The sequence below is a fragment of the Xenopus laevis genome, chromosome 6L (genome assembly GCF_017654675.1).
Source record: "Xenopus laevis strain J_2021 chromosome 6L, Xenopus_laevis_v10.1, whole genome shotgun sequence".
Lineage (NCBI taxonomy): Eukaryota > Metazoa > Chordata > Amphibia > Anura > Pipidae > Xenopus > Xenopus laevis.
The window spans coordinates 24,176,490-24,198,818 of record NC_054381.1 but is presented as its reverse complement, the minus strand read 5'-3'; the positions used below and the strand labels follow the sequence as shown (position 1 = coordinate 24,198,818).

General features: G+C 38.8%; 1 protein-coding gene across 8 annotated transcripts in view; it reads left to right on the top strand.

Moving 5' to 3' along the window:
- acbd5.L (acyl-CoA binding domain containing 5 L homeolog) overlaps positions 1-14,555 on the top strand; it is a 22,351-nt gene extending 7,796 nt beyond the window's left edge. For 5 of the 8 annotated variants that reach the window (XM_041565511.1, XM_041565510.1, XM_041565513.1 and 2 more), the window contains 10 exons: positions 770-884; positions 998-1,030; positions 2,530-2,685; positions 3,460-3,672; positions 4,846-4,946; positions 7,195-7,366; positions 8,841-9,040; positions 9,217-9,261; positions 10,464-10,573; positions 13,489-14,555. In XM_041565511.1, the coding sequence (XP_041421445.1) occupies positions 770-884; positions 998-1,030; positions 2,530-2,685; positions 3,460-3,672; positions 4,846-4,946; positions 7,195-7,366; positions 8,841-9,040; positions 9,217-9,261; positions 10,464-10,573; positions 13,489-13,501 (1,158 nt within the window). In that variant the 3' untranslated portion in view covers positions 13,502-14,555. 8 annotated transcript variants of the gene reach the window in all.
- The last annotated feature ends 7,774 nt before the right edge of the window (positions 14,556-22,329 follow it).

Genomic DNA, 22,329 nt, shown 5'->3' with positions numbered 1-22,329 from the left:
TTGCACTGTACCATAGGCATTAAAATATATATAAGAGGTTTAGCATATCTAGTTTTCGCTTTTTAATGGGGAAATATTTCTATATTATTCTGATCACCTTTAAGCATAATAATCGGATGACCATGTCGATGTCCCAAAAAAAGCCAGTCCATTACATCTGTATACAGACGGGCCATTCTTACTGAACAGAAGTGAAGTCTGCTTGTTATTGTTTTTTGGCAGCAAAATATGTAGAACAGGTATGGGACCTGTTATGCAGAATGCTCGGGACCTGGGGTTTTCCGGATAAGGGATCTTTCTGTAATTTGGATAACCGTACTTTAAGTATACTAAAAAGTCATTTAAATATTAAACTCAATAGGTAGGTTTTGCTTCCAATAATGATTAATTATATCTCAGTTGGGATCAAGTACAAGGTACTGTTTTATAATTAGAGATAAAAAGGAAATCATTTTTAATCATTTGATTATAATGGAGTCTATGGGAGATGGTCTTCCCATAATTCGGAGTTTTCTGGATAACGGGTTTCCGGATAACCAACCCTTTACCTGTAGTAGTAACTACCTGCTTTTTTTTATTTGTCTGAATGTTTATGTTGAAACCTTAAGCTGTTTATTACTTGCTTTTCAAATAACCCTGAACAAAACGCAAAACCTGTACACTTGGAAACATGTTTCATTTATCCACAAATAAAGGGTAAAATGAGTGGACAAGCAACATGAATCTGCCTCTGTGCCATTTTTCTGACAAATTGCCTTTTGGACACTAGATCATTGAAACAATGCCAGTGACGGACAAAGTGGAAGAATTGCTTCAAGTCATAGGTCCATTTTATGAAATAGTGGAGGACAAAAAACACGGGCGAGGATCTGGTGTGACATCAGGTTGGCTTAACTCAAGCTTTAATTGTACTCTGTAGTCGTGTTTTTTTTTCCTCTGCTTTCTGTCCATCTCCAGCAATCAGATCTTCTCTTCTCTCTCTCCTTTTACATGCCAGTACGACTGGACAGAGTTACTAAATCTTTAGAAGGTAGGAAGGAAAAATAAACCTGTCATAAGCAATTATTATTTCTTTTAGTAGTTGTATATGTTGGTTGCTTCTGAACATAAGTAATGACCGGCAGGATGAATCGCCAGAGAGATTTGTAGTTCTGTTTTTGGGACAAATCACTTAAAGGAGAACTAAACCCTAAAAATGAATACAGTTAAATGCCATATTTTATGTATTGAACTTGTTGCACCAGCCTAAAGTTTCAGCTTGTCAATAGCAGCAATGATCCAGTACTTCAGACTTGTCACAGGGGGTCATCACCTTGGAAAGTGTCTGCAACACTCACATGCTCAGTGGGCTCTGAGCAGCTGTTGAGAAGCCAAGTTTAGGGGTCGTCACTAATTATCCAGCAGAAAATTAGGTTGGTGTGTAATATAAGCTGATGCTACAAGGCTGATTATTTCATTCTGATGCTAATTGCACTGGTTTCTGTGCTGCCATGTAGTAATTATCTGTATTAATTACTAATCAGCCTTATATTGTGACATTTCTATTCTATGTGTACTGTATATTGTGAGTGGGTCCCTAAGCTCAGTAAGTGACAGCAGCACAGAGCATGTGCAGTGAATCAGCAGAAACGAAGATGGGGAGCTACTGGGGCATCTTTGGAGACACAGATCTTTACTGCTAAAGGGCTGTGGTTGCCTTGGGCTGGTACAGATAGGCTTTAGTTTTCCTTTAAAATTATTTCTTATTCAAAGTAAATCAGAATTGCCACCAACCAATGGGTCAAGTCAAGTTGCCCAGAGCATATTGTTAGAGAATGCAGTACTCTGTGTTTATCAATAACCAGCATACAATAAACTCTTAGGATTAAATAAGTTAATTCAATAAATAGATTAAGGTGCAGGAAATGCCTCCAAATTAATTAATTAATTGTACAGCTACTTAATTTTAAGATAATTCATGAATTCTATAAAGTGCCAATTAGTGCATAGTATCCATAGGGTAGTTTAGTCAATTATCATTCTCAACTTCAATAACAATTCATGGTTAGACTAAGCCAAAAAAAAGTAAGATAAAATGACAAGGTTCCTCAAGTAGTGCAATTAATTGTGTAAAAAACTAAATTAGGTGTGAATTATTAGGACCAAAAGGAAGTATATTGAATTAATCAAATACTAATATTTGTATGATAAGTGCTGGAGATTAAATTAATTAAAAAGATCTCGTTACGTTAAAAAATGACCACATTAGGATGAAAAATAAAACCAACGCTGCGGTCAGTAAAGTAGAGAGAAGATATAATGAAACATGAGAAGGTGGAGCTGTCCCAAAACTAGCTGCCTGTTGTTTTCTAAGACTGGGACACCACAAAGAGGAAGGCAGGACAGGGTAACCGAGACTGTGGCCTTGGTGTATTAACTTGCCCTGATCTTGTAGAGACTAAGTTGACCCTAATAAGCCACAAATCACCGGGGCTTTCTGTGCAAAATAAGCGGTATCTGTTATTTGCACTGCCTATCTTTCTTGTTTAGAACTCGGCAGCGTCCTGACATCTACACCAAATGGTAAGGCAGTGAATGGCAAGGCAGAGAGCAGTGACAGTGGAGCAGAGTCGGACGAAGAACAGGCAGCAGCAAAGGAATTTAAAAAGGAAGATGAAGAAGATGAAACAGAGCATAGTGAAGAAGGTAATGGCTTGTGAAACCTCAGCCTCCTTATTTGGTATTTGGAATCACAAACACAATTATATGCATATTCACAGAAGACTATGGTGTAAGACCCTATTGGGTGCGACTGTGACCCAGTGGCTTTGTCAAACTGAATTCTATCATAGTCTGAAGTTTGACTGAGGCCTTAAGGGACCATTTTACCAATTTTATTCTCATATTAATATACACATTTCTGCCTGCACTTAGAGGAATTATGGCTGTTTTATGCTTATACCAAAGTTGACTATATGGATTGACACTGCCATAATACTAGAATGTTGCTGAAACCTTCTGCCTGGCCGAACTGAATCCTAATTTGCATATGAAAATTAGGGGCAGGGAGGGAAATCACACGACTTTTTGTCACAAAACAATGGAGTAAAAAATGTTTCCCCCTTCCCACCCCAGATTTGCATATGCAAATTCAGATTCGGTTCGGCCAGGCAGAAGGATTTTTCGAAGGATTTGGGGGTTTGGCCGAATCCAAAATAGTGGATTCGGTGCATCCCTAATAATACATGAACTGTTGAACAAAAGTATCTGCACTTTTACATTTATCAACATAGGGCAGGGGTCACATTCCACAACAGGATCACACTCTGCATTTTAATTTTTTCATTCTTTGCTTATTACAATTCATTTTTTCTGTAGTAATTTGGTTTTGTAACTAGATTTTCTTGCAAAGGAAAAGCTTTATTCCTTTATATGAAATTCAGCTAATACAGTTGTGTTGTCTCCTGCATTGCTTTATAGAAGAGAAAGAAGTGGAACAGCAGCCTGGACATGAGACTTCTGCAGAAAGTATTGTTTTAAATGGTTTAACCAAAAACAGCAGAGTCTTGATAACAGAGGAGCCGACTCCCCTCCCTACTAAATGTCTCAGTGAGCCAGGAGATAATGTGGCCATTCCGGAAGGGGAGCCAGACATACAGAGTGCTGTCATAAATGATTCTGAAGCAGACAGAGGTACATCCAGCAAACCAACTTCATATGAGAAACCAAACCAAATTAGATATTCACACGTTGTAATATATTAATATGCCTCCCATGTGCTCCGAGCAGTGGCTCCAAGGCTGTTACTTATAGTCAGGCTGATCTATCAGGTAGCCAAATCAAATATAGATCCATGTGCAAGTTTTATGTTAAAGGCGAACTAAACCTAAAAATGATTATTGCTACAAATGCCATATTTTATATACTGAACTTATCGCACCAGCCTAAAGTTTCAGCTTGTCAATAGCAGCAATGATCCAGGACTTCAAACTTGTCACAGGGGGTCACCATCTTGGAAAGTGTCTGTGACACTCACATGCTCAGTGGGCTCTGAGCAGCTGTTTAGAAACTAAGTTTAGGGGTCATCACAAATTATCCAGCAGAAAATGAGGTTGGTCTGTAATATAAGCTGATGCTACAAGGCTGATTATTAAATTCTGATGCTAATTGCACTGGTTTCTGTGCTCCCATGTAGTAATTATCTGTATTAATTACTAATCAGCCTTATATTGTGACATTTCTATTCTATGTGTACTGTATATTGTGAGTGGGTCCCTAAGCTCAGTATGTGACAGCAGTACAGAGCATGTGCAGTGAATTAGCAGAAAAGAAGACAGGGAGCTACTTGGGCATCTTTGGAGACACAGATTTTTACTGCTAAAGGGCTGTGGTTGCCTTGGGCTGGTACAGAAGCACAAAACATAATGTACAACATTTCTAGTCTACTTCTTTAGTTAAGCCTTAGTTCTCCTTTAAACTTTTTAAAGCAATGCCACGCCACTGCTTCATGTAATAGTTTAAGGCCCAGTGAATTAGGCTTAGTAGTTCTATGAAGGAGGTATATGAAGAAACAATTTATAGTTTTGAATCATAAAAGGGAATGTAGCATAACTAGTGTATTTTTGAGCTAGGACATACATACATGCATGCATACATACATACATACATACATACAAGCCTTTAAAAGACAGCTGGGATGACAGGGCCACTCTGGGTGACTCATTTGTGCTTTGATTTTGTTCTTAGTCTGTAAGGTCTATATATATGATAACTCTCTCCAGCTCTTCTTGTTGTTTTACTCATATATGTACATCTCTCATATTGCTACTGCACAACACTGTTTCACTTGCAATGATGTGTTTGCAGAAGAAGACTGCACAGAGGATATGGCTGCAGTGCAGCATCTGACAAGCGACTCAGACAGTGAGATTTTCTGTGACTCAATGGAACAATTCGGACAAGATGAGGTAAGTGCAATGTGTCACTGCATCATGCTTTGTGCACTATAATGACATAACATTCACTTATAGCCAGAATATAAGACATTGCAGGTTTTTTTTCATGAGTACAGGAGCGAATACTTGTGCAGGTTTGCTGAATCCATTAACTGGTTTGTAATTTATGAGACTTTTCGGTTTGCTTAGTCTGCCCTTGCCCTAATGCCAGACAGGGCTTAAAATTAGGCTGCTGAAATATGCCAGTGTAGGGGCTAATTTTTGGCCTGCATATTTCAGCAGACTGATTTTCAGCCCTGTCTGGCATTAGGGCAAGGGCAGACTAAGTGTAACAAACTGATCACTCTGCCTGAGGATTTTAAAGGGATACTGTCATGGAAAATATGCTTTTTTCAAAACACATCAGTTAATAGTGCTGCTCCAGCAGACTTCTGCACTGAAATCAGATTCTCAAAAGAGCAAAAAGATTTTTTTATATTTAATTATGAAATATAACATGGGACTAGACATATTGTCAGTTTCCCAGCTGTCCCCAGTCATGTGACTCGTGCTCTGATAAACTTCAGTCACTCTTTACTGCTGTACTGCAAGTTGGACTGATATCACCCCCTCCCCTTCCCCCCAAGCAGCCTAACAACAGAACAATGGGAAGGTAACCAGATAATGGCTCCCTAACACAATATAACAGCTCCCTGGTAGATCTAAGAACAGCACTCAATAGTAAAATCCAGGTCCCACTGAGACACATTCAGTTACATAAAGTAGGAAAAACAACAGACTGCCAGAAAACGGTTCCATGGTGCAGCACTGGCTGTTTCTGACTAGGCAAAATGACCTTAGATGGTGCCTACACACCAATATTACAACTAAAAAAACAAAAAAAAAAACACTTGCTGATTCAGGAATAAAATTTTACATTTTAGAGTGAGTTATTTGCAGTGTAAACAGTGAAATTTAGAAATAAAAATGACACCATAAAAATCATGACAGAATCCCTTTAAAGGGCTTGTTCACCTTCCAAACACTTTTTTTCAATTCAGTTGTTTTTAGATTGTTCCCCAGAAATAAAGACTTTTTTCAATTACTTTCCATAAGTTTTTTTTCCAAAATCTAAGTTTAAAGGTGAATGTTCGTGTTTTTGGTGTTTGAGTCTGGCAGCTCAGTATTTCAGGTGCAGAATCGAAACAGTTACAATTTTGCAACACTTAGTTGATCCATTTCTCAGCAGCATCTCTGGAGTATTAGCAACTATTGTATCAATTCTAACAGCTGCCTGTAATGAAACCCAGAGATTCTGCTCAGCAGGGACAAAGATAAGAAATGTATCAACTAAATGTATCAATTTAGAACAGTTTACAGGATCGGCGACCCCCCTCCCAGAGCTGCTTCAGAAGGCGAGAAATGACACTTTACACTTCAATATTAGAAAAACCGTCACACGTAGAAAATAGAAAGTCATTGGAAAAAGTCGTTATTTCTGGTGATCTATCTGAAAACAACTAGTTGTTTGCGTCTAAGGCCAGCTTTAGTTCATGAAACTAGTTCTGATGCCCACCACTTCATATATGCTGCCTGTGAAACAACCAACTAGGTAAGGATCATTTCAGTATTGCTTTATGGTAATAACATGCACTTAGGTTATTTTTACAGATGTGTTCTGTTTGATCCTTGTGCCTCCTGTGCTTGCCTCAGCTTAGAGCTGAATTAATGACATTTATGCAACCACATCTCGGGCAGCGTAGGAAAGGAGGGCATTCAATAAGTGAAGAAAAACAGTAAAATAGAGGTTTTTTTCTTGCATGTATAATCTTGCATAAAAATGTGTTTTTTGTTTTTAAATTACAAATTAAAGGGGTGGTTCACCTTCAAATTAACTTTTAGTATGTTATAGAACTTTTCAATTGGTCTTCATTATTTATTTTTCTATAGTTTTTGAAGTATTTGCCTTCTTCTGACTATTTCCAGTTTTCAAATTGGGGTCACTGACCCCATCTAAAAACAAATGCTCTGTAAGGCTACACATTTATTGTTATTGCTACTTTTTATTACTCATCTTTCTATTCAGGCCTCTCCTATTCATATTCCAATCTCTTATTCAAATCAGTGCATGGCTGCTAGGGTAATTAAATAACTCAAAACCACAAATAATAAAAAGTGAAAACCAAGTTCTCTCTACATCATACTAAAAGTTAACTCAAAGGTGAACAATCATTTTAAGTAATCCTGCTGATGAGCCCTCCTGCTCTCATTCTCTTTACAGGCTGATCACAGTCTGCTTCTTCAAGATGCAATGTTAAATGGGGACATAACCGAAAATTCAGCTGGAGGAGAGCTTAAAGATGGTGGAGAGGATGGAAAACAGCCTGGCCACGGAGCACAGGGAAAAACATGGAATGGAAAGTCCGAGCATTTCAGTTCCAGGAGAGAAAGATGTATGTTCACAGTAGGAACTGTCACATGGGATCCATGCTGAAAATTGGCTTTTAACAGCTGCTAAAAAGTTGGGCTTGTATGTAACTTGTAGCTGTAGAGAGGAACTGATAAGTACGAGCTGTATCTTAAAATACAGATATGCATATTAGAACACACCTCCAAACAACTAATATACTGCTACATACCTTTAAATAGAAACGTACTTGTTTGGGGGGTGAGGCAGCTAGAGGTAGAGGCTACCGGACAATTTAGGAAACTGATCCTTCTAATGCCTATGCAAAAGGATGCATTGCTGCCATTATTTACATGTATTTATATAGCGCCAACATATTGCATAGCGCTGAGTATATGTTTCCACATTGTAGGACTGACCTTCTAGGGGGCCCCATACATCTGGAGCAAGTGCATTTCCAAATAATCCTGGAAACCTGAAACGCATTCGGTGTTGCATGTGGAGTGAACATTTAGTTGGTTTCTGAACTGTAGGAGAATGAAATGATTCAACACTAAGAGGCACATTTTTTTAAGTTTGAATTTTGAAGTCATGTGCATTTTTAAAAACTCCCATATATTCGAAATTCGACCAATCGAAATTTTTTTAAAAATTTAATTTTTCAAACTCAGATGGATTAAATTGACCCGAAAACTCGAATCTGGTCAGGAAGGCTGCAGTCAACTCCAAATTGATCCCTGGGCACCTCCCATTGACTTAAAGGATAAGTAAACCTTTAAAATAAGTGAATGTAAAATTGATGAGGGGCTATTCTAAGAACTTTTGTCGTTTACATTCATTATTTATTTTGTTTTAATTCCAAGATATTAACGAATACATGTGCTGTGAATATGAACAAATTTTGTTCCAACAGCACCATCTGCTGGTCAGTTTCCCACCAGTCTGACCACCAAGTAGTCAAGGAAGTTGTCAGGAGAAAGAAAGAGGCTGCCCTGATGTTCTTCTGCTTTGGGGAAAGAAAAAAAATCTTTCCTAAGCAGAAGAACACCAGAGCAGCCTCTTTCTTTCTCCTGACAACTTCCTTGATTACTTGGTGGTCAGACTGGTGGGAAACTGACCAGCAGATGGTGCTGTTGAAACAAAATTCATTCATATTAACAGCACATTTATCCCTTAATATCTTGGAATTAAAACAAAATAAATAATGAATGCAAATGACAAAAGTTCTTTGAATAGCCGTCATCAATTTTACATTCACTTATTTTAAAGGTTTACTTATCCTTTAAACAGCAAGTCAGCAGGCTTTAGGTGATGAATAGTGGAATTTGAGTTCATAAAGGGCCAGAGTATGATAAATCTCAAATCGAATTTTAATTTTTTTAAAAAATTCTAATCTAATTTGGATAAATCCCTAGTTGAATTGGAGAGTTTTCAAAAGTTCAAAAAAATGTGAAAATTCGAATTTTCAATTAGACCCTTGAAAAATTTGCCCCTAAGTATTGTGTTGTGTTTCCATTCAGCTCTTCGCATGCAGCCAGGGGGTGAAGGATCAAGAAGTGGACAGATAGGCAGTAGTGGAGATGGAGATGGCTGGGGGTCAGACAGAGGACCAATCGGGAACCTGAATGAACAGATTGCTGTTGTGCTCATGCGGCTACAGGAGGATATGCAGAACGTGCTGCAAAGGCTTCACTCCCTAGAAGTCCAGACTGCATCACAGGTACCATTGTGCTCATTACAAATTTAACTAATTATAATTTTACGTCCGTATATAGTAGACTATCCATGTTATATAACAGACAGACGTGTAGCTTTGAGCAGCACGGATTATTGCAAGGTGTCGCTATCTGACAATAACGCACTGCGAAACTGATTAGAGTGATTTGTGTATTTTAGGCACAGTCCCTGCTTCGTGAATCTAATACTCAGTCTGTGGAAAAGGTAAGCAGGACTCTGACTTCTCTATATATTGGTATTTTGTAAGTAGGGTTGCCACCCAGCCGGTATTTTACCGTCCTTCCCAGTAAAACATCTGCCACGGCCGGGGCCATTATTACAAATTTACTGGCAATGTAGTTGCCGGTAATTTGTAATACCCTTAAAAAAAATTTTTTTTTAAGAAAAGATGGCAACCATACTTTTAAGAGGAATGAGCAAGTTGTTTTACACAGCACTAAGCTAGCGACATACACACATTTTTCATGCTGTTGTGGTGACTTAGCTAATCAAGTGTGGGTGTGTGGCCGCAAAACTATATTTTATATAATGATAAGCCACAATGGTAAAATTAGTCTTTAGCTAGTCCATGCAGAATATAAAAGGGTACAAAAAGGGTGTTTTTTTTTTTTCCCCAAACAACCCTTGTCATGGGGAGGCACATTTATCAAAGGTCGAATTTCAAATACATGTGAGGTTTTAAAAACTCCCATAAACTCCCATGAACTTGAAATTCGACCAATCGAAATTTATTAAAAAAAAGAAAAATTGAAATGAATTTGATTAGAGTTTTAAAAACCCAATTCAAATTTTTTCTCTGAAAAAAACTCGAATGTCAGGAAGGCTGCAAACCACTCCAAATTGATCCCGGGACGTCTCCCATTGTCGTATATGAGGGCCAGAGTATGATAAATCTCGAAAATCAAATTCAAATTTGAATTCAAACTCGGAATTGAATTTGAACAATTCCCTAGTTGAATTAGACAGTTTTGGCCATTAAAAAAAACTCGAAATTCTTATTTTCAATTCGACCCTTGATAAATATGCCCCTAGTGTATCGTGTAATGGGGTCGGCAATGGGCAGAAGGGACTGGGCAACGAGCGGAGCTGGCCTAGGGGCAGCCCGTTTGTAAATCTAGGCCTGATTCCCAGCCTGCGTTTATTGGCTGTATATGGCAGTAACCGCACTGGAACTCAGTGTCTATATAACTAATGATAACAGTTGCCACAATCTTCCTTAGTAGCCAATCACTGCTCTGCCCTCACACAGGGAAGGAGAGAGGACTTCTCCAAATAAAGCATTAACTGGAAGTCGTTGTTCCTTTTTTCCATTACATTGTAAAATACTGGATGTGAAATGTCCACTTGGATGGCATTTGGTTTAGTAGATGCTGAAATGAAATGTGATTTGAAATTGTCTCTTTCAGAAACCATCAGGGTGGCCTTTTGGGATCTCACCTGGCACTTTGGCACTAGCAGTTGTTTGGCCATTTGTAGTTCATTGGCTAATGCATGTATTCCTTCAGAAGAGGAGGAGGTAGGTTTTTCATGAGTTACTTGCATGCGTTTATCAGAAAAGCTACACAACAACTTGCGTTCCATGTGAGGGATATTGCAGGGCTTTGCTCATTATTAACTTACTTATTCAGTGTCTGATTGACCTTTTTATGTTCCATACGGTGGCTCCTCCCTCAGATGTTTGAATGTCTACAATTATGGGGAAAAGACTATTTAGTATTTGTTTGCAGGTTAAAACTTCACTAGGGATGCCTAATAAATTGCCTCTCCATACCAGTGAATCTAATTTTCTTTGTCCTTTAACTGTTTTCCCAGCATGCATACTTAGGTTTTGCTACTCCTTTTCTAGCTGCAGTTTTACATGTGAAAAGCATCAAATCTTCTTCTGATTGGGTGAAATCAGCCCTAGATCAAAGAGTAGCAAAAAGAAATTCTGTGTGATCAGCCCGCCAGAGATCCTGATATCGAGGGCCCACTCTCTCAACAAGCAGATGTTTTTCAGTTCAGTTGTTCACTATAAACAAAGACTTTTCCGGTTACTTTCTATTTGTTTTTCTAATATTAAAGTGTAAAGTTTTATTTTTCACCTTCTAAAGCAGCTCTGGCAGGGGGGGGGGGTCGTCGGCCCTATAGCATGTTCTAAATTGATACATTTAGTTGATACATTTCTTATCTTTGTCCCTGCTGAGCAGAATCTCTGGGTTTCGTTAAAGGCAACTGTTAGAATTGATACAATAGTTGCTAATACTCCAGAGATGCTGCTGAGAAATGGATCAACTAAATGTTGCAAATTTGTAGCAGTTTAGAGTCTGCACTAGCGATGTGCGGGTCCGGTTTTACCCTAACCCGCCCGCCCGCCTTCCGCCCGTCTCCGACCTCCGGGTTCCTTTTATAGACCCACTCTGCCCTGCCGATGGCGTCACAAAAGGGGGGGGGCGAGCAGGCACGGCGCTAAAAAAACGGAAGTCAGAAGCCGGCAGTGTATGGTGGCAGCAGGAAGAAGAGCTTGACCCAGACCTGCTCACCACCTGCAAATGGGGGTGCAAGCTTGGGCAGGCCCAATACCTGCTGGTTTACCTGCTAGTTATTGGGACAACAACTCCCCATGGAACCTGAGGTGGCCCCAGCTGTATCCGATAAAACTCATCAAACCCACAAGGCAACTACTATTTCATGTATTTAATTCTGCAATCACTTTGATTGCACAATATTGGAAAACTTCCACACAACCAACTCTTCGGTAATGCAAAGCTCATATAGACATTAGGTGCTCCATGGAAAGGGCAGTGGTGGAGAGGGAGAATTCTCTTGAGGTTTATGAGGCAATTTGGGAATGTTGGCATAATACAGAGTATTACAGGTACCTCCCGACAAGAGACTCTAGGCATGATGGCTGATCTGTTTAATTTAAGTTATATGTGTTATATATTTGACTGAAAATGAAAGATATAGTACTAATACAGATACTTTAGATACTAAGGTGTGGAGATTGTAATGTTAACCTGGTTTGATGTACAAAAGTGTCTAACCACTGCTTCTCACTTTGGTACTGAACAAATAAAACTGTAGTTTTAAAAATAAAATAAAAAAAAAACAGTAAAAAAGGGAAAGTAACTAAAAAAAAGCCTTTATTTCTGGGGAACAATCTGAAAACAATTAAACTGAAAAAAGTGTTTGGAAGATGAAAACCTCTTTAAAGGAATAGTTCAGTGTGAAAATAAAAACTTGGTAAATAGATAGGCTGTGCAAAATAAAAAATGTTTCTAATACAGTTAGTTAGCCAAAAATGTAATGTATAAAGGCTGGAGTGAACAGATGTCTAATAAAACAGCCAGAATCCAACTTCCTGCTTTTCAGCTCTATAACTCTGAGTTAGTCAGTGACTTGAAGGGGGGCCACATGGTACATTTCTGTTCAGTGAGTTTGTAATTGATCCTCAGCATTCAGCTCAGATTCAAAAGCAACAGATATGACCCATGTAGCCCCCCCTCAAGTCTCTGATTGGTTACTGCCTGGTAGCCAGGGTAACCAGTCAGTGTAAACCAAGAGAGCTGAAAAGCAGGAAGTAGTGCTCTGACTGACATGTTATACATCAAATCACTCCAGCCTTTATACATTACATTTTTGGCTAACTAACTATATTAGAAATATTTTTTATTTTGCTCAGCCTATTTACCCAGTTTTTATTTTTACACTGAACAATTCCTATAAGGGATGCACCGACGCAAGGTTTACCTGGAAAATGCACTCTTGTTTGAAGTGCTGTTTAGACCCCTGTTGTTTATGACAAATGTACTTAAAGGGGAACTATAGCAAAAATGAAAATGTAATAGAAGCTTCCTCATACTGAAATAAGAAACTTTCTAAAATAATCAAGTTTATATTTACTATTCCTCTTTCAGAATTTGTTTCTCCTCATTCTGTCTTCATTCAGGAGTTGGGTGTCAGATGTATGATCTGATATATCTTATGGGGGGGGGGTTCCTTTCCTAGCAGATGAATTAGAGCTCACTCAAATTATGGATTCCAGTACAAACAAAATCTAACAAAAAATAACTGCCTTTTGCACAAATTCTGCATGTAGAGAGACATGATGTCTGGTGATTTTAATAGAGTGAGCTCTAATACATCTTCTAGGCAAAAGGAGCCCCCCTATAAGATATATTGGATCATTCATCTGACACCCACTCCTGAATGAAGACAGAATGAGGAGAAACAGATGCTGAGAGAGGAATAGTGAATATAAACTTGATTATTTCAGAAACAATTCAGAATATTTAATTGATTTAATTTAGAAAGTTTCTTATTTCAGTATTTTGACGCTTATATTAAAATTTTAATGTTCACGATAGTTCCCCTTTAAAACAAATATTGCTAAAGGGGTGCAGATATACATATGTTACATTCATTATTCCTTTTGCCTCTTATCCTCAGAAAGCAAACTTGACTGTGCTCCCCAAGTCTACTGGTACCCTAAAGCCACGCGGGGACGTCCTCTCTATTGTCTCAGCTTGGAAAACGGTGGCTCGAAGATGTTCTTCTATTTGCTCTAGTAAATTCCTTGCACTACACGAATGATGATTACCTAATAAGGATTAATTGTACTAAAGCGTGAATACTAGAAATACATAGGAAGCCACATTGAACTGAATGAAACCTAAATTATTTTTACATAAGAATAGCATGTAATAGATCTAATAGCCTAATAGTTACAGAATGGGGCTTAGTTTGGCAGGATTCCGACATTAAATCTGTGTAGTAAATACCGTTAGCTTAGGAGCTGTATTTTTTAACCAAATAAAGACCTGTCTGGAGGTGCTACTTGTACCTTCTTCATGTTAATGGAGGAGAATTTGGGGTGATTTGCTTTTCAACCATGTCTTCCATAAAGTAGCAAATAAAATAAAAAAAGACACAAATTGGCTAAGCCAATAACCAAAATGCAATGTAGGATAGGGTTGTTGTCTACTCCCAGTATCCTCAGCTAGAATATATTTGGGGGCTGTTGTTGAGAGCAGCAATAGATAGGGCTCAGGGTCATTGTGCCCACAACCACCGGAGAGGTACTTTAGGGTGAGTGGGGTCATTGTGCAGTAAATTTATACTACACCCTCATTCACATAGTGAAGCTGCACTTATTTAGTATTGATTTCCTACATACCCCATATGTCTCTATGGATACATACAACACACATAGGGGGTTATTTATCAAATTCCGAATTTATCTCAGTAGTTTCTCCTACAAACTCCGATCTAATCCGCTCAGGTTTTTTGCGCTTATTTATTATTACATTTTCCCAAAAATTTGTTTTGCGGGGGGAAAAAAAAATCAGATTTTCACGATTTTTTCCGATTTTCACAATTGTTTCGGATTTTTCACCCCAAAACTCTGATATTGCACGAACCCAGCGCACAACAGTATATGCGTATATGCAACCTCGACAGGTCTGAGATGCCGGATTTTGTGATTTGGACTTTTACATCCTCTGCATTTAATAAAATCCGAAAAAAATTTTGATTTTATAAAAAAAAAAAACACGAATGTTTCGTGATTTTTCATTTGGAGTTTAGCAAATAATCCCCTTAAAGGAGAGCTATTGCGAAAATGAAAATTTATTATAAGCTTCCTCATACTGAAATAAGAAGCTTTCTAAATACAATCAAATAAATATTCTGCATTGTTTCTGAAATAATCAAGTTTATGTTCACTATTCCTCTCTCAGCATCTGTTTCTCTTCATTCTCTCTCTTTATGCAACAGTTGGGTGTCAGATGAATGATCCAATATATCTTCTAGGGGCTTCCTTTCCTAGCAGATGTATTAGAGCTCATTCAAATAACTGATTCCAGTATAGGCATGGGACCTGTTATCCAGAATGCTCGGGATCTGGGGTTTTCCGGATAATGGATCTTTCCGTAATTTGGGTCTTCGTGCCTTAAGTCTATAAGAAATTCATTTAAACATTAAATAAACCCAATAGGCTGGTTTTGCTTCCAATAAGGATTAATTATATCTTAGTAGGGATCAAGTACAAGCTACTGTTTTATTATTACAGAGAAAAAGGAAATCATTTGGATAAAATGGAGTCTGTGGGAGACAGTCATTCCGTTATTCGGAGCTTTCTGAATATCGGGTTTCCGGATAAGGGATCCTATACCTGTACAAACAAAATCTAACAAGAAAACTGCCTTTTGCACAAATTCTGCATGTAGAGAGACATGATGGCTGGTGAGTTTAATAGAGTGAGCTCTAATACATCTTCTAGATATAAGATATATTGGATCATTCATCTGACACCCAACTGCTGCATGAAGACAGAATGACGAGAAACAGATGCTGACAGAGGAATAGTGAAGATAAATGTAATTATTTCAGAAACAATTCCGAATTTTTAATTGATTGTATATAGAAAGTTTCTTATTTCAGTATGCTGAAGCTAATATGGAATTTTCATTTTCACGATAGTTCCCCTTTAAGTACAATATGTTGAGCTGAACGACCTGCAATCTGGAACTTTATGTACAATTAAAGCATTGCTAGGAAGTCTTGGATTTGGTACAGCCCTAAAAATTGCATTTGTATAGGCGATAACCGAGAAAGAAGTTGTGTAAATAGAGTGTTCATTTTTAATAGCAGAAAGAGATTTGTTCATATTTTTCATAGTTTAGAAAGAACTTGGACTGATTTACTAACGCTGGGTATGTTTGCACCGGAGCAGTAACCAAGTACAGCCAGCCAGTGATAAAGCCGTTTTCTGGCAGCTGCAGGAAGTATAATGAAAGCACAAACGTTATTGGTTCCTATGCTGTATCCACTAGTGAGAATTTGGCCGCTGTTAGTAAATTAGCCTGTGTTTCTCAAAACCAAATAGTTTTATTATTATTATTCATTAGAGAAAATTAATTGCGTTTCACGTGACATTCCAGAACTCCGCCTTCCATTAATCATATTTTGGTTTCTGTGTGATTAGGCATGGGCAGGACCACTTCTCTATTAAAAGGTTAAACTGTATGCACTGGCAAACATATATACCATTGTGCTGGCACTCTGTATGTGGACTGCAACAAAGGCCCATAATAGCCCAGTCTGGCCCCAACTGGAATTCTAGGAATCATAAGACATATACCCCCATATGTAATAAACGGCCCTAATTTTGCCCAGGAGCAGTAACCCATGGCAACCAATTAGATGCTTGTATTTAAACAGGTGACTAGTAAATTCTGCCTGCTGATTAGTTGCTATGGGTTACAAACTTAGTGCCTTGTATTACATAACTCCCCAAAATCTCTTGTATAACCTTTTGTAAAATTGCTCTTGTTGAGCTGATTGTGCTCTTGCCATTTGCATTTGTCATTAAATTTTTTAAGATAGCCGCTGATTCATCCCTGCCTGGTTTAGAGATAGAACTGAGCAGGGAAGCTTTAGGAGAAGCTTTCTTAAAGGGATTCTGTCATGGGAAAACAAGTTTTTTTCAAAACGCCTCAGTTAATAGTGCTGCTCCAGCAGAATTCTGCACTGAAATCCATTTTTTTTAAAAAAGCAAACTGATTTTTTATATATTTAATTTTGAAATCTGACATTGGGCTAGACATATTGTCAGTTTCCCAGCTGTCCCCAGTCATGTGACTTGTGCTCTGATAAACTTCAGTCACTCTTTACTGCAAGTTGAAGTGATATACCCCCCCAGCAGCCTAACAACAGAACAATGGGAAGGTAACCAGATAGCAGCTCCCTAACACAACATAACAGCTGCCTGGTAGATCTAAGAACAACTCTCAGTAAAATTCAGGTCCCACTGAGACACATTCAGTTACATTGAGTAGGAGAAACAACAGCCTGCCAGAAAGCAGTTCCATCCTAAAGTGCTGGCTCTTTCTGAAATCACATGACCAGGAAAAATGACCTGAGATGGCGCCTACGCACCAATATTACAACTAAAAAATACACTTGTTGGTTCAGGAATGAAATTTTATCTTGTACCATGAATTATTTGCAGTGTAAACAGTGTCATTTAGAAATAAAAACTACACCAAAAAAATCAAGACAGAATCCCTTTAAGCTTTTGCTGCTGGGGGAATATTGTTACACATTCAAATATCTTTCATTTTAAAACAAAACAATAACGTAAACTACAAAGAGCACCCTGAGCAATTCTACATGAGGTTATAGGTAGAGTATATGTGTTTGTATTAAGACAGTGGAGCATGGGGGAGAATTTTAGGAGCTTTGATGCCTGCAATGTAAGAGAGCTTGGGGGTGGGGAGAACAAGTTTCTGGTCCAAATTACTTCCCTTTCATTGCATTTGTCACCTGGAAATGCAGCAGGCGAAAGTTGCAGTTACTATTAGTGATTTGCCACCACCCTGTGTCTTAAAGGAACAGTAAAACCAAAAAATCAAAGTTATTAAAATATAATGTAGTGTTGCCCTGCACTAGTAAAACTGGTGTGTTTGCTTCAGAGATACTACTATAGTTTATATAAACAAGCTGCTGTGTAGCCATGGGGGACAGCCATTTTAAGGTGAAAGCAGAAAAGGCTCAGGATACACAGCAGATAACAGATGAGCTCTGTAGTATACAATGGGATTCTTCAGAACTTATCTGTTATCTACTTCATAGCCTGTGCTTGAATGGCTCTCCCCATGGCTACACAGCAGCTTGTTTATATGAACTATAGTAGTGTTTCTGAAGCAAATACACCAGTTTTACCAGTGCAGGACAACACTATATTATATTGTCACGCCTTTCAAACATGTTTTTTTTTTTTTGTGTTACTGTTACTTTAAAAAGAGGCCGAAAAATAACACAAAAGTGGATACAGCCCTATTGTTTGGTGGAGTTTATCCGCTACATCTCCATTCCCTCCTCTGCCTCGGCTGCATGTCACAATGTTTTTGGATAAGGATTTGGGCATTTATTGACAGAGCCAGAATGTGTGAGCATTGTGGGAATTCTTGTGTAGGGAAGAGAGTCTCCACCTCGATTTTAAAGGGGAACTGTTGCTCACTTGAAAACCACTAACGTGTGCTCCAGGTTTAGGTTTAGGTTTTACGACGACTAGAAATTCTCTTTACACCCGGATCATCGCCTGGGTAAAGAAACCACAAAATATAATTTGCAGCCCCGTACGACGAGCAGATCAATACTAATATGAAGTTGAATATGTTCTGATAGGATGTTTGTTTAATTAAGGTATTACCCTGAGTTTGCTGGTCATTCCTGAGAGAGATATCAGACGTCACACTGGTTTAGTTAATGCTGGTTATTACAGTGGAGATAAAACTGAACGCTATTTGTATGTTTCTGGACAGAACAATAAAGTTGAATTAAATTTGATCTTGTTCTTTGCGTTTCTTTCATTCCATGCACACACGTGGGATCATCATAGAGGGATTACAGCAGTGCAGTAAAGCAAACGGCCTAAATCTGTCACGTACTTTGTTGCAGACACATTGGGAGTTGACATCTGCTTATCTTTAGGGATGCACCGAATCCAGAATTCCGTTGGGGATTCGGCCTTTTTCAGCAGGATTCAGATTCGGCCGAATCATTTTGCCAGGCTGAACCAAATCCTAATCCGGGGCGGGGAGGGAAATCGCGTGACAAGGAAGGAAAAAAATGTTTTCCCCTTCCCATCCCTAATTTTCATATGCAAATTAGGATTTGGTTCGGTATTCGCCCAAATCTTTCTCGAAGGATTCGGGGGATTCGCCAATTCCAAAATAGTGGATCCAGTGCATCCCTACTTACCTAAGTACTGTTACGGGTATGAGATCCGTTATCCGGAACCGGTTATTCTGAAAGTTCAAAATTACGGGACGTCATCTCCCATATTGATAAAATAATTAACATTTTGGAAAAATTATTTCTTTTTTTTTTTTGTGATAATAAAACTTGTACTTGATCCCAACTAAAATACAGGTATGGGATCTGTTATCCATAATGCTTTCTAGGATTTGGATCTGTATACCTTAAATCTACTAGAAAAATCACATAATCATTAAATAAACCCAATAGGCTGGTGTTGCTTCCAATCAGGATTAATTATATCTTAGTTGGGATGAAGTACAAGCTACTGTTTTATTATTAAAGAGAAAAGGGAAATATTTTTTTTAAAATTTGGATTATTTGATAAAATGGAGTCTGGGAGACAGCCTTTCTGTAATTTGGAGCTTTCTGGATAACGGATCCCATACCTGTATAAGTAATCCTTATTGGAGGAAAAACAATCCTATTGGGTTTAATTCATGTTTAAATTATTTTTAGTAGACATAAGGCATGGCGATCCAAATCATGGATAGACCTGTTATCTGGAAACCTCAAGTCCTGAGCATTTTGGATAACGGGTCCCATACCTGTACCAATAGCCAGGCTCTTAATTCACCTGCCGGTGCCACAAAGAATGGAACTTTATAACTAGAATGTACAGATATGGGATCCGTTATCCAGAAAGCTCCAAATAATGGAAAGGCTGTTTCCCACATACTCCATTGTATTCAAATAGTCCAAAAAATTTTAAAAAATGATTTCCTTTTTCTCTATAATGATAAAACAGTATAGGTATCCAGAATGCTTTTAAATAAACCCAATAAGCTGGTTTTGCTTCCAATAAGGATTAATTATATCTTAGTTGGGATTAAGTACAAACTACTGATTTATTATTGCAGAGAAAAAGGTATAAATTTTAAAAAATTTGGATTATTTGATTATAATGGAGTCTATGGGAGGCGGTCTTCCCATAATTTAGAGCTTTCTGGATAACAGATCCTGTACCTAGTACTTGATCTAAACCAAGTTACAACTAATCCTTACTGGAGGCAAAACCAGCTTATTGGGTTTATTTAATGGTTAAATGATTTTCTTGTAGATTTAAGGTATGAAGATTCAAATTACAGAAAGATCCGCTATCCAGAAAACCTCAGGTCACGAGCATTCTGGATAAACGGTCCCATACCTGTAGTAGGCATAGAAACAGCCAACTTTCCTTTAAATGCTTACGATGGTAGTCTGGCATCTTGTCTTGGGTCTACGGGGTTTAGTCGCCCTAGCCAAGAACTTCAATACAACACATATTCTGAGCAATGTGATTAAAGCCTCATTACTAAATGTGTTGGGGAGCCCCTAAACCCTTCTATCCTAAGGATTATTGCTAGTGGCACTTCTTTGACTATGGGAGACAAAATATTCTTGATTTGTACTGGGAGATGCAGCTCATTTAAAGGAGAACCAAACCCTAAAAATAAATGTGGCTAAAAATGATATATTTTATATACTGAACTTATTGCACCAGCCTAAAGTTTCCGCTTGTCAATAGCAGCAATGATTCAGGACTTCAAACTTGTCACAGGGGTCACCATCTTGGAAAGTGTCTGTGACACTCACATGCTCAGTGGGCTCTGAGCAGCTGTTGAGAAGCTCAGCTTAGGGCTCGTCACTAATTATCCAGCAGAAAATGAGGTTGGTCTGTAATATAAGCTGATGCTACAGGGCTGATTATTAAATTCTGATGCTAATTGCACTGGTTTCTGTGCTGACATGTAGTAATTATCTGTATTAATTACTTATCAGCCTTATATTGTGACATTTCTATTCTATGTGTACTGTATATTGTGAGTGGGTCCCTAAGCTCAGTAAGTGACAGCAGCACAGAGCATGTGCAGTGAATCCGCAGAAAAGCTTCTCCTTTATGGGAAGGAAAAAGCAGACAAGTGTTAGTATTGAAGCTGTGCAGCACATACTACAGCATGAAGTGACCAGTAGCCCAGTAGTAGCCAGGCTGCCTTCTTCTGAAAACGATGGGAGCTGATTGGGGCGGGGGAATTTAATAAATGGGCAAACAGGTATATTACCAGGGGGCCTATATAAAAGGAGGGGGAGGCCATCAACCGTTTCAGCTGTAATACATTATGAATGAAACAAGTACTATTTCTCAAATGGTTTTCAGCTTATCCTTATCTCTGGCTTTATAGTAGCCTCACCTCCTTACGGTCACACCGCAGAGACCAGGACATTCATCAATATTAATAATAGTAGCAGCAAAGTTCTGCAGTTTTGTGGCTTCCTTCACAGTTTACTATTGATGAACTACTATTTGTCAATTGTCTGCTTGGGGGACACCGGGACTGTGGCAGTACCGTAACTAGAGGGGGTCGGGCCCTGGTGCGTGACGCGCAGCCGGACCCCCGCCCCCTCCATACGGCCCGCATTTCAGTGGCCCGCTCGCACCCCCTGCTCCCCCACTAAGAGGCAGGACACAACAATAGAAAAAAAAAAAAAAAATAGGACTGGCTCCTCCCCTCACTGGATACAGGTGGAGCCCCAACCAGTTTTTTTGTTGTGTTCTCAGGAGGTACCATGTTCTTCTGTATCATGGTTTCTAACAAAGCATCTCCTGGTTACTATCGGACATCACTACTATTTTGTGCCGATTACTATGCGCCCTCTATATTCTACTAGTCCCCAAACAGAAACGGCCATGTTCTGTGGTTTTAGGGTCAGGGCACACAGGCAGATTCAGGGAGATTAGTCGCCCGGCGACAAATCTATCTCTTCTTCTCCGGGGCGACTAATCTCCCTGAATCTGCCTGTGTGCCCTGACCCTAAAACCACAGAACATGGCCGTTTCTGTTTGGGGACCAGTAGAATATAGAGGGCGCATAGTAATCTCCCCTGCCTTCCCGCCAGCTAAAATGTAGATTGCTGGCGGGATGGCACTCGGCGCGATTCGTTTTCTGAAGTCGCCCGAAGTTTCCTCGTAAGGCAACTTCGGAAAATTGATTGCGCCGAGTGCCATTCTACCGGCGCTTTACATTTTGGGAAAGAAAGAAATCACTGGTGAACTCAGCAACGCAAAAAGACCTGGACGTCCACGGAAGATAACAGTGATGGATGATCGCGGAATCATTTCTATGGTGAAGAGAAACCCCTTCACAACAGCCAAACAAGTGAACACCACTCTCCAGGAGGGAGGCGTGTAGATATCCAAGTCTACCATAAAGAGAAGAAGCATGAAAGTAAATACAGAGGGTGCACTGCAAGGTACAAGCCACTCATAAGCATCAAGAATAGAAAAACTAGATTGGACTTTGCTAAAAAAAATATCTAAAAAAGCCAGCACAGTTCTGGAAAAACATTCTTTGGACAGATCAAACTAAGATCAACCTCTACCAGAATGAAGGCAAGAAAAGAGTATGGAGAAGGCGTGGAACAGCTCATGATCCAAAGCATAGCACATCTCTATAAAACATTTGGGAGGCAGTGTGATGGCTTGGGCGT